The following is a 13,544-nucleotide window of genomic DNA, read 5'->3' as shown; positions in this document are numbered from 1 at the left end:
TATGGTAATCCACTTGTTTGTGCAGATACATTTTATGATGTGGATCATGAGAAATATGTTTTTTTTTTCCTTTTGCAGAGAGAAGACAAAGAGTTTGATAGTCTGGCCGATCGGTTTTATAGACTGGCAGCTGTGGTTAGCAAAATGGAAGAAAATGTCATATCATATGTGAAGAATGTGGAGGTAATAGATACATAGAAGAAGACCATACAGTCCATCTAGTCTGCTCTTTTTTTACATATAAAGCTCTGTTACTTTTTATAGTCTTTCTACCATCCGTCATTCTATTTGCTTCCCATCTCATTGTGTTATAAGTTGGCTCACATTTATTCTGTGGCATGCTTTGGAGATTTCTGTTCAAGATCAAAACATGGATGTGGGTTCAGTTCACTAATATTAATGCATATGATGTGTCCATACAGGTGCATAGGTAGAGGTGTACATGAGACCTGCCACTGGAGAGCTGTCGTTGGGTTCACCACTAATTAATTCTACAAAGAAATTATACTTATTTTGTAAAAGGCGTTGTCTAGACAGATATTGTAATATATTTATGTGCTCTACATGGGGCTAAAAATAAAAACACTGGTACTCACCTCCCACCATTCCCCCACCAGCAGCAGGTAAGTATCAGTGTTTTTATTCCTCCTCACATCATGAGCACTTTTAAATATAAAATATTTATCCAGATACCCCTTTTAAACCTCTTTAAAATAAAACAATCTACATAAACTAGGGACTCAAATGAAAATACAATTAATCTATGTAGAAAAATATGCATGATACTTTATGGGAAAAAAAAGACATATTTACCACACATACGAAATTAATTGATAAACAATTTTTTTGTTCATATGTGTCCTTTATCGGCAGTTATAGTTAAAGGGGTACTCCGGCCCTAATACATCTTATCCCCTATCCAAAGAATAGGGGATAAGATGTATGATCGCGGGGGTCCCGCCGCTGGGGACCCCCGCAATCTGTAATTCCGCACCCACCTTTGTGAGCTCTTCGCAGTGCTGGAGGCTCCGAGTGTGAAGCGTGACGACCACAGGGCCAGTGTATTGTGATGTCACGACTCCGCCCCCGTGGGATGTCACACCTCTCCCCCTCACTGCAAGTCTATGGGAGGGAGCATGAACTGTGACGTCATGATACTCCGGCCCCGTGTGACGTTACAACCCGCCCCCTCACTGCAAATCTATCTATGGGAGGGAGCATGAGTTGTGACGTCGTGATACTCCGGCCCTGTGGTCGTCACTCTTCACACTTGGAGCCTCCAGCGCTGTGAAGAGATCACAAAGGTGGATGCGGAATAACAGATTGCGGGGGTCTCCAGTGGCTGGACCCCCGCAATCATACATCTTATCCCCTATAAGCAAAAAAGAAATAATGGAAAGTGCTCACCTCCTCCGTGCACATGCTGTCAGTCCTCCTTCACTGTCTCCAGAATAGAAAAGTCCAAAGTAGTCAGAGCACTGGTAAAAACATTCATTTATTTAGAATCCATTAAAATCGACAGCATACAAAAAGGTGCAAACCGGCATAGTTCGAGGTAAAAACCTCCCCTCTAGATGTTTTTACTAGTGCTGTGACTACTTTGGACTTATCTTATCCCCTATCCTTTGGATAGGGAATAAAATGTAGTAGGGCCGAGGAACCCTTTAATGATTATACTTGTCATGATTCATTCTCTTATTTCACAGGAATATTTTCTCATCCAGCCTGAGACATATCCAATGGAGCATCTACATGGTTCAATCCATCCATTGAATGGATACATATTAGAACTCCATAATGGCATCTACCCAGCATTTGTAAGTATTGTAGATTTCTGACTCAACAGGCAGCAAACTGCTACTCAAAACCAATAGCAAAAAATATACCTCTATAGAGCGCAACCTCTATACCCCAGAATTAGGGCTCATAACTACTATTTCTACAATGCAGCCCCTTTCTCTGTCTGGTCAGTAGTCTATGCTCCGGCTCTGACCTTTTCTACTACTGTTTTATTAAATAGCATCTAAAGGTTATGCCAGGGATTTGTACCCAAAAGAAAACAATGGCAGTATATCAGTACCAGGAATCTTTGGATGGAATTTTCGCTGGAGATCCTGCAGGCGACGCTTGAACCAAGTGGACTGCATTGCCGTCCCTTATAGATGGCAATGCACTTCTGAGTGGCAAATCCGTCCAGAAATTAATTGCCTTCTATGGGGATGGCAATGCAGTCCGCTTGGTTCAAGCGTCGCCTGCAGGATCTCCAGCGGAAATTCCATCCAAAGATCCCTGGTACATCCAAAGATCTTGCAGGCAACGCTTGAACCAAGCGGACTACATTGCCATCCCTTATAGATGGCAATGCACTTCTGAATGGATCTTTCCGCAAATCCGCTCAGAAATTAATTGCCATCTATAGGGATGGCAATGCAGTACGTGTGGTCCTAGCGCCGCTCGCAGGACCTCTGGCAGAAATTCCGTCCAGGGATTCTGTAGTGTGAACCTGGCCTTACTCTTTACTTCTGAATTATGTTACATAGTCTTTTTTGCAAAAGTGACAAAAGGAAGAGAATCTGTTTGACTTGTCTTCTGAATATCTTATTACTGTCTTGTCTGACTGTTTTATCTAAAACAATATGACAATTTATGAGAAGTTAATTCAAAAGTTAATAACAATATGTCTGTACTTCCAGTTCTTAGTTTTGCAAAATTGGCCATCACAATAAAACAGAACATATCCATATCTCTGGCATTCACACTAACTTCTAATGTATTAGTTAGTATATGACAATTCTTATGTTTCGGGTAGAAGTTTGGGACCCCCAGCACTATTGCATGTCCTTTGCTGTGGAACTTCATTTCTTGTATATATACATGGTTGTGTATGAGAACAAGATTAGCTTCACTATCTTCTTTACTGTGTTCTTTAAAGGGGTACTCTGGTGAAAACTTTTTTTTTTTAAATCAATTGATGCCAGAAAGTTAAACAGATTTGCAAATTACTTCTATTTAAAAATCTTAATCCCTCCAGTACTTATTAGCGGCTATATACTACAGAGGAAATTGTTTTCTTTTTGGATTTCTTTTCTGTCATGACCACAGTGCGCTCTGCTGACACCTCTGTCCATGCCAGGAATTGTTCAGAGCAGGAGAAAATCCCCATAGCAAACATATGCTGCTCTGGACAATTCCTAAAATGGACAGAGGTGTCAGCAGAGAGCACTGTGGTCGTGACAGAAAAGAAATCCCAAAAGAAAATAATTTTCTCTGTAGTATACAGCCGCTAATAAGTACTGGAAGGATTAAGAATTTTTAATAGAAGTAATTAACAAATCTGTTTAACTTTCTGGTGATTTAAAAAAAAAAAAAAAAAAAGGTTTCCACTGGAGTACCCCTTTAAAGATCACAGTAAAGAAGATAGTGAAGCTAATCTTGTTCTCATACACAACCATGTACATATACTCCCGTGGAAAACTTTTTTTTTTTTTTTTTTATATTTTTTTTTAAATCACCTGGTGCCAGAAAGTTAAACAGATTTGTAAATTACTTCTATTAAAAAATCTTAATCTTTCCAGTACTTTTTAGGGTCTGTATACTACAGAGGAAATGGTTTACTTTTTGGAACACAGAGCTCTCTGCCAACATCAGAAGCACAGTGCTCTCTGCTGACATCTCTGTCCATTTTAGGAATTGTCCAGAGCAGCATATGTTTGCAATTGGGATTTTCACCTACTCTGGACAGTTCTTAAAATGGACAGAGATGTCAGCAGAGAGCACTGTGCTCGTGATTTCAGCAGAGAGCTCTGTGTTCCAAGAAGAAAACCATTTCCTCTGTAGTATTCAGAAGCTAATAAGTACTGGAAGGATTAAGATTTTTTAATAGAAGTAATTTACAAATCTGTTTAACTTTCTGGCGCCAGTTGATTAAAAAAAAAAAAAGTACCTCTTTAAGTTCTGATATCACCTCCTTCTTGCAGAAAAGAAGACTACAAATAATGGTCCTGCAGCCTCTTAGTAACCTTTCAGAATGTTTAAAGGGGCCAAAGCACTTGATCCGTAAGAGAATGGACAAACTTTTAGACTATGAAAACCTGGAGGAGAAGCACAGTGAGACTGGAAAGATGACATGGGAAGAAGAGGACATTGTAACCAACTACAAGACCATTCATTCCATGCTACTGTCTGAGCTGCCTAACTGCATTTCACTGTCCTATCAGCTGCTTCATAACATTTTCCTTAGTTTTATTGCTGTGCAGAAAGATTTAGCTGTTCAAGGATGTTTTGCAGCAGAAGAACATTCTTCTCAGGTAAAGGAAGAAACACAAATATAATTGTACACATTTTCACTGTTTACATACTAAATATCAGAGCAATGCGTCTGTCTATCAATTTTCATTATAGTCTAAGGAAGACTGTAAATCCGGCTCCAATATTTGTAGAATTCTGTTATATTCTATGATCAAGAGTGACGTTTAAAGTCCACCATAGACTACAATTAAACAATAGGCAGACCGGAGAACCACTACAAGAAAATGTCTTCTTCAGGGCCGACCAGCCGGGCTGGGAATTACATGGTCCATTCATTTCAGTAGGCGCCATGTAATGCTTGATTTGTTCTGCAGCAAGCTGGCCTCTTTATCTGGTAATAACAAATGGTTAAAACAAATGGGTAAGGGAAAGGGTGGAGGAGGAAAGTATAGGAAGGGGGGAAAGGGTAGGAATTAGTAAGGAAGGCCGAGAGAGAAGAAGGTGGGGCAGGGTGGGGAGATAGATGTAAGAAGGGTGGGAGAGAGGAAAAAGTAAGGGTGCAAAGGGGACAAGAAGATTGGGAGGGCAGAAGGAAGAAAGAAAGGGGAGAAAGATAGGACAGAGATGGAGTAGGAAATAAGGGGGTATTGGTAAGTTGGTTGGTGTCAGAGAGGGAGAAAGAAAGGGGAGGACATAGGCGAGCAGAGAAGGAGGGATGAAGAAAAAGTGGAAGAGAGAGGTAAAAAAAATAAAATGATGTATGAAGAATAGAAATGAAAGAGAGGGGAAAGGAGGGTTATACGAGAGAGAGAGAGAGAGAGAGAGAGAGAGAGAGAGAGAGGAGGAAAGAGGAGGAGAGATTGTTAGAAATTAGTAGTTGAATACACAGACCTCTTAATGAATCAGGCGCTGCCGTGGCTGACACTGTGCGCTGTACCTTGAACTTTACAACAGCTCTGAGCTGGAGACAATTTCAGCAACAATATATGCCAGGGAGCTAAATTAGATGTGGGTTTAGACCATGGCCCTTTTTACACCAAAGCATGCCTACTTTTAAAGTGAAACTGTCACCTCTGTACAGGTACAGAGGTGCAGTTACCATTACATAGAGCAGAATGTGAAGTAAAATGGCGTGCTTTTACTCATATTCGCCGCAGTATGTAAAGGAAAATTCTTACTTTATTCTGACGCCGGCCGACTCCAGTGGCACGTCCCCCCCCTAGCTCTTAGCATGGAGCGCTGCACGTCAATCATGCGGGATTAGCTAGGAGCGAAGAGGAGGCGGCATGCCACTGCAGGAGAATAAAGTAAGAATTTTCCTTTACAGACAGCGGCAAATGTGAGTAAAAGCACCCGCTTTTACATACTTCACATTCTGCTCTATGCAATGGTAACTGCACCTCCATACCTGTACGGAGGTGATGGTTGCGCTTTAAACCACATAACTGAATGGTGTAAAAGGTGCCTAAAAAACAGGTGTAAAGGCTTCTTAAATCAAGATTAGATTTGTGAAAATCAGCCTATTTTCTAAATTTTTATATAAGCAAAGGATTCATTCATTGACTTAGCCAAGATATAAACCAACTTATACAAACTTGACAAATGCTCACATATAGATTAACATTAAAGGAAAACTGACAGCAGTAATGCTGATTCAAGAGATATTCCTCTTGTTTCTTAAAGGGGTATTCCAGGCAAAAACTTTTTTTTATATATCAACTGGCTCTGGAAAGTTAAACAGATTTGTAAATTACTTCTATTAAAAAATCTTAATCCTTACAATAGTTATTAGCTTCTGAAGTTTTCTGTCTAACTGCTCAATGATGATGTCACGTCCCGGGAGCTGTGCATGATGGGAAAGTCATCAGAGAGCAGTTAGACAGAAAACAACAACTCAACTTCAGAAGCTAATAACTATACTATACTATATAGAAGTAATTTACAAATCTGTTTAACTTTCCGGAGCCAGTTGATATATAAAAAAAAGTTTTGGCCTGGAATACCCCTTTAAGGACTCAGCCCTTTTTTGCACATCTGACCACTGTCACTTTATGCATTAATAACACTGGAATGCTTTTAACTTTTATTATGATTCCGAGAGTGTTTTTTTGTGACATATTCTACTTTAACACAGTGGTAAATTTTCGTTGTTACTTGCATCCTTTCTTGGTGAAAAATCCCAAAATTTCATGAAAATGTTGCATTTTTCGAACTTTGAAACTTTCTGCTTGTAAGGAAAATGGATATTCCAAATAAATTATATATAGATTCACAAATACAATATGTCTAGTTTATGTTGGCATCAGAAAGTTTTCATGTTTTTACTTTTTGAAGACATTAGAGGGCTTCAAAGTATAGAAGCAATTTTCACGAAAAATTCAAAATCTGAATTTTTCAGCGACCATTTAAGTTTGAAGTGGATATGAGGGGCCTTTCTGTTAAACATATCCCATAAATGACCCCATTATAGAAACTGTACCACTCAAAGTATTCAAAATGACATTCAGAAAGTTTGATAACCCTTTAGTTGTTTCACAGGAATAACAGCAAAGTGAAGGAGAAAATTGAAAATCTTCATTTTTTACACTTGTATGTTCTTGTAGGGCCATTTTTTACATTTTTACAAGGGGTAAGAGAAGAGAAATCCCCCCAAAATTTGTAACCCAATTTCTCTTGAGTAAGGAAATACCTCATATGTGGATGTAAGTGTTCTGCGAGCGCACTAGAAGAGTGCTCAGAAGAGAAAGAGCGACAATGGGATTTTGGAGAGCGAATTTTGCTGAAATGGTTTTTGACTAAAATGCATTTTTTTCCCAAAATATGACATTTTTACAAGGGGTAATAGGAGAAAATGCCCCCCAAAATTTGTAACCCAATTTCTGAAAATACCCCATGTGTGGACATCAAGTGCTCTGCTGGCGCACTACAATGCTCAGAAGAGAAGGAGTCACATTTGGCTTTTGGAAAGCAAATTTTGCTGAAATGGTTTTTGGGGGGCATGTCACATTTAGGAAGCCCCTATGGTGCCAGAACATAAAAAAAAAAAAAAAAAAAAAAAAAAACACATGGCATACTATTTTGGAAACTACACCCCTCAAGGAACGTAACAAGGGGCACAGTGAGCCTTAACACCTCACAGTGGACCCCCCACATGTGACCCCATTTTGGAAACTGCACCCCTCATGGAATGCAATAAGGGGTGCTCTGGGGGGCTCTGGGTAAGGGACCTCTGGCACCGCTCCCAGCACAATTTCCCCGCTCTTCTTGGACTACCATGGGTGGGCAGAGCGGGGGAACCGAACTTTAACCCCCCCGCCCCCGATCTGCTATTGGTCGGACGCTTCTGACTGACCAATAGCAGGGAAAGGAGGCGTGGCACCCCTGCCACCTCACTCCTATCCCTTCAGGGGGATCGGGGCTGTCTCGGACTGCTCCACAGGAAGTTCTTTCTTACCAAAGTGCTCTCTGCTAACACCTCTGTCTGTCTCAGGAACTGTCAAGAGCAGGAGCAAATCCCCATAGCAAACCTATCCTGCTCTGGACAGTTCCTGAGACAGACAGAGGTGTCAGCAGAGAGCACTGTGGTCAGACAGAAAATACATTTAAAAAAAAGAACTTCCTGTGGAGCATACAGCAGCTGATAAGTGGGGCTTTCTATTAAATAGAAGTAATTTACAAATCTGTTTAACTTTCTGGCACCAGTTGATTTAAGAAAAAAAAATATATATATATATTTTTTTTTTCACCGGAGTACCAACAAGATGAATGTTTCCTGAATGGCTGCACTGATTTTCAACTCTTTTTTTTTTTTTTTCTTTGTGGAGAAAATGCAAAAAAAAAAAAAAAGTTGTCATAAATTTTTTGCACTTTAAAATTAACACCATTAAAATAGCATTATAGCTTTATTCTGGAGACCTGCATTATTATGTTTACAGCGAGCTAGAACAAGTACCCTTAATGAATGCAGTACAAAGGCGTATCAGCGGTCATTACGGGGTTATCAAGTTTTAAGTGTGTTATATTTACTGACTGAAATTATTCCTTAAAGCATTTAAAGCCCACATCAATTAGAAGTGCCTATATATAATGCATTGTAATATTATTTTCTAGATGCAGTGCAGTACAGTCCCTGAGCCCCAATTTAGGAAATGGGTTGAAGACTGTATCAGTTATTCAATTTTACAGCTAAATGAATTCACAAAAAAATTTGAAGAGCAATTGCCAGTTCCCGTGCCACAGGTAAGCGATAATGGTCTCACGTGCACCTTTTTTCTTCTTCTTTCCCATAATGTACCCTGGGGTATGTGTCAAATATTACTAGACTTTAGCAATATCTGGGGCAAGGGTTTACCAAGGGGGCAGGGAGATAAAGATCAGTCACAAAGTAATGCTGTATAGTGCCATGCAAAGTTAGGCACATAAGAAAACATCTGGCATGGAAAACCCGATTTCTGCAGAAAGAATTAACATGTCTTTCTGTTAAATCCACTCAAAAATGCATTGCTGTCTATAGAGATTCTGCATTTCCGAGCAGTCCCACCACCGGCATGTTCTGCCAGTGCCTGCTGCTTGCGGAATGTCGACCAGAAATTTTGCAGGCGGATATTCCATGTGAACACGGCCTAACAGTCACAATTCTCCTAGCTAGAGCTGCAGAGCCTGCTTATAAATTAAGCTACTGAGGAAAGGAGGAGACCTCCTGAAACTAGTCTAGCCCTAATTAGACTGCAACACCCATCATTGAAAACATCGCCAAGGCACAATCTGCATTGTTAAAGACCTCAGCCGTCACATCCGCACACCAATGGCGCTCTGAGCGCACCCTCTGAAGCACAAGGAGGACGGTGCTAACAGAGAAATAGAACATCAGCGTGAGAACTCTCCGTGGGGAGCCGTCTGTAGCAGTACCCCGCGACTTACAGATCTCAAAGAAGACCAACAGACGGGTGAACGGGACATAGTCCCCCAGTGTATATTACCCCATTAATGCTATAAATTACATAAAACTTTTACTTTCTGCCTTTATCCTGCCAAAGCAGGAGTCAGACTTTATTCCATGTTGGCGGGGAGCGCATAGCGCTTAGGAGGATTTACCCTGTGTATAACGGATATTGAATACCACTTTTAAGTAGCATATAATGCTCAGGAGAACGTATGATCTGCATAGCAGGAACTGCCTTTTATTTACAGGGAGTGCACAGCGCTCAGGAGAACTTACCTCTATACAGGAGTGATATTGCCTTCTTGTTTTCAGGCAGCGCACAGCGCTCAGTAGAACTTACCTCTACACAGGAGTGATATTGCCTTCTTGTTTTCAGGGCGCGCACAGCGCTCAGGAGAACTTACCTCAATACAGGAGTGATATTGCCTTCTTGTTTTCAGGGAGCGCACAGCGTTCAGGAGAACTTACCTCAATACAGGCGTGATATTGCCTTCTTGTTTACAGGGAGTGCACAGCGCTCAGGAGAACTTACCTCAATACAGGAGTGATATTGCCTTCTTGTTTTCAGGGAGCGCACAGCGCTCAGGAGAACTTACCTCTACACAGGTGTGATATTGCCTTCTTGTTTGCAGGGCGCGCACAGCACTCAGGAGAACCTACCTTAATACAGGAGTGATATTGCCTTCTTGTTTTCAGGGAGCGCACAGTGCTCAGGAGAACTTACCTCTACACAGGAGTGATATTGCCTTCTTGTTTTCAGGGCACGCACATATTGCCTTCTTGTTTGCAGGGCGCGCACAGCACTCAGGAGAACTTACCTCAGTACAGGAGTGATATTACCTTCTTGTTTTCAGGGAGTGCACAGCGCTGAGGAGGTATTTTGTGCCTGCACAACATTGACTGTATCGTTTATTGGTGACAACCTGACAAACATACTTTAGGCAGCATAGGGGGAGATTTTTGTATGTTGTTTATTTCTTTCTGGAGCAATTTTGTTTTTGTTTTTATTTGTAACAGGTGACTAGGTGGGTGGTCGCTAGGGCCCAGCGAACCTCTCCACAGTTTTTCACCACAATCATTCACTTAAATAAATTATTTTGTTATCAATTTACTGGAGTCTGATCGATTTTCTCATTCCTCACACACTATCCCGCTCTCCTCTGTTCTTTTTTTTATCCCCACCCCCTCTTTTTTCCTTCTCATTTCCCTCCCCCTCCCCACTCTGTTCCTATCCATTAACCCCCCCCCTTTCCGCTCCTTTTTATGCCCACACCTCCCCCTCATCACACACACATATCCCCAGGTGAACACCTGAGGACTGCACTTTTTTTCTTCCATTTTTGATCTGATTTAACTGGTACTTAGGGTATAAGTGCCCGGCAGTTAACCTCGGCCCATTTCACCCCAAAGAGTTAGTCGTTGAGCTGCACCCACCTTTTTTCTTTTGCTTATAAATTAACCCCAGACTTAACTGCTATGCTGCATGGGCTTGTTCCTCTCTGACATGCAGCACTTACAACCACAGAAAATGGGCCTGTACAATCAATAGTGGGAGTCCAGCCGTGGCAGTTGAACAGAAGAGGGCAGCCGTGACATGATCACATGGCGCCTATGGGTTTACCATGCCAGTCAGATGTGTAAATTACCACTCTATATATATATATTTTTTTAATGAAGCCTTCAAGTACTTATAATCTGCTATATGTGTAGGAGGAACTTATGTGTCTCTTTCCACTCCAGCACTGTGCTCCCAGCTGCCATCTTTGTCCATGTCAGTAACTGTACAGAGCAGGAGAGGTTATCTCTAGGGATTTGTTCCTGCTCTGGACAGTTTCTGACACAGACAGAGGTGGAACCATCTGTTAAGGTGATGTATATTTCTGCAACTTTAGGTGTCCTAAGTCGGCCCTAAAGTCACATGTGAGGAGGCCAAACCCCCTTCCAGCCCCCTTCAACAGGTTTATTTCACAAAAGTTATTGTACAAATATACTGTGGCTTAAATCCAGAACACCTGTATGTTTCCTATTTACATGACTTGGAAATTTTTCTAACCTTACTTTCAATAAGTTTTTATTCTTATTTTTTTTAGCAAACAAATACAACAAAAAAGCCGAACAAAGTGGAAATGTATTTAAAATGTACCAGTCATTAACTAAACCTTTTTTTATAATAAGGAAAATAACATTATATGTATATTTGTAGTATACATTGGTAAAAAATGTGTATATTTTTGTCCCTGCAGCTGTTGCATTTGTGTCTCTGTGATGAGTCCAAATACAGGAAGTGTAAATGGAATAGCAGGGTTCTGTGCAGAGCCCTGCTTGTCCTACCCTCACTTCCTGTATTTGGTCTCCTCACAGAGACACACAGGCAGTAGCCTTTTTTCACCCAAAAAATAATTTTTAACCAATGTTTATTACAAATATATATGTAATGGCATTATCTACATTATATAAAAAGTTTTTGTTAACGACAGGTATACTTTAACCTTCGGCATAATTCGACATAACATATTGTAAATAATTTATATGTCTCCTTTTCTGCTTTCACCCGTGATAGGAGCACCTTCCAATCATTGAACGTCAAGTCCAGCAACTACTGAAACAATACAGTCCTCAAAAGCTCTACCAGGTGATGAGCGCTGTGAAGAGCACCCGTGAAATGGAACTTACACTTAGACGTGGTGAAGTGGTGGCGGTTATCCAATTTGCAGATACCAAAGGAAGTCAAACCAGATGGCTTGTTGACACTGGAGGTACAGTACATAATTTTATTTCTGCCATAATTTTTTTTTTTTTACCTTTTTTCTACCCATCTTTTACTGTATGTAAAAATCCCTGTTAAGTTCATGTTATAAATTCCACTACTGCTTTGCCTCATTTTGATGAATCTCACCCGTTATATCTGTACCACACAGGAATCTACCCCAAAGTAAAACTGCAACCTTCATCGCTATGGTAGATAAAAGTAAAAATGGAAACCATTTGTTTTAACCCCTTAAGGACCCAGCCCAAATATACCTTAAGGACCCGTCCATTTTTTGAACATCTGACCACTGTCACTTCAAGCATTAATAACTCTGGGATGCTTTTACCTTTCATTCTGATTCAGAGATTGTTTCTTCGTGACATATTCTACTTTATGTTAGTGGTAAAATTTTGTCGATACTTGTTTCATTTCTTGGTGGAAAATTCCAAAATTTGATGAAAAAATGTAAAATTTTGCATTTTTTTTTACTTTGAAGCTCTTTGCGTATAAGGAAAAAAGACATCCCACATAAATTATACATTGATCCACATACACAATATGTCTACTTTATGTTTGCATCATAAATTTGACAAGTTTTAACTTTTGGAAGACATCAGGGGGCTTCAAAGTTCAGCAGCAATTTTCCAATTTTTCACAAAATTTTCTAAATCGGAATTTTTCAGGGACCAGTTCAGTTTTGAAGTGGATTTAAAGGGCCTTCATATTAGAAATACCCCAGAAATGACCCAATTATACAAACTGCACCCCTCAAAGCATCCAAAATGACATTCAGTAAGTGTGTTAACCCTTTAGGTGTTTCACAGGAATAGCAGCAAAGTGAAGGAGAAAATTCAAAATCTTCATTTTTTGCATGTTCTTGGAAACCCAGTTTTTGAATTTTTACAAGGGGTAAAAGAAGAGAAATCTTCCTAAAATGTGTAACCCAATTTCTCTCGAGTAAGGAAATACCTCATATGTGTATGTCAAGTGTTCGGTGGGCGCAGTAGAGGGCTCAGAAGGGAAGGAGCGACAATGGGATTTTGAAGAGTGAGTTTTTCTGAAATGGTTTTTGGGGGGCATGTCACATTTAAGAAGCCCCTATGGTGCCAGAACAGCAAAAAAAAAAAAAAAACACATGTCATACTATTTTGGAAACTACACCCTTCAAGGAACATAACAAGGGGTACAGTTAGCCTTAACACCCCACAGGTGTTTCACGACTTTATGTCAAAGTTGGATGTGTTAATAATTTTTTTTTTCACTAAAATGCTAGTTTTCCCCCAAATTTAAAATTTTTACAAGGAGTAATAGGAGAAAATGCCCCCCAAAATTTGTAACCCCATCTCTTCTGAGTATGGTAATACCCCATATGTGGACGTCAAGTGCACTGCGGGCGCACTACAATGCTCAGAAGAGAAGGAGTCACATATGGCTTTTGGAAAGCACATTTTGCTGAAATGGTTTTTCTAGGGCATGTCGCATTTAGGAAACCCCTATGGTGCCAGAACAGTTAAAAAACCCCACATGGCATACTATTTTGGAAACTACACCCCTCAAGGAACGTAACAAGGGGTACAGTGAGCCTTAACACCCCACAGGTGTTTG

At 40.3% G+C, this 13,544-nt stretch overlaps 1 protein-coding gene across 2 annotated transcripts in view; it reads left to right on the top strand.

Annotated features, from left to right (window-relative positions):
* The window catches only part of ARHGEF37 (Rho guanine nucleotide exchange factor 37), an 87,967-nt gene that overhangs the window by 59,494 nt on the left and 14,929 nt on the right, over positions 1-13,544 (top strand). For both annotated transcript variants that reach the window (XM_056574748.1, XM_056574747.1), the window contains 5 exons: positions 79-183; positions 1,707-1,817; positions 3,978-4,307; positions 8,359-8,487; positions 11,751-11,946. In XM_056574748.1, the coding sequence (XP_056430723.1) occupies positions 79-183; positions 1,707-1,817; positions 3,978-4,307; positions 8,359-8,487; positions 11,751-11,946 (871 nt within the window). The remainder of the gene's footprint in view (positions 1-78; positions 184-1,706; positions 1,818-3,977; positions 4,308-8,358; positions 8,488-11,750; positions 11,947-13,544) is intronic.

The sequence above is a fragment of the Hyla sarda genome, chromosome 4, assembly GCF_029499605.1.
Source record: "Hyla sarda isolate aHylSar1 chromosome 4, aHylSar1.hap1, whole genome shotgun sequence".
Classification (NCBI taxonomy): domain Eukaryota; kingdom Metazoa; phylum Chordata; class Amphibia; order Anura; family Hylidae; genus Hyla; species Hyla sarda.
Note: the sequence above shows the minus strand (reverse complement) of the source record. Positions and strands in the feature narration are given on the sequence as shown.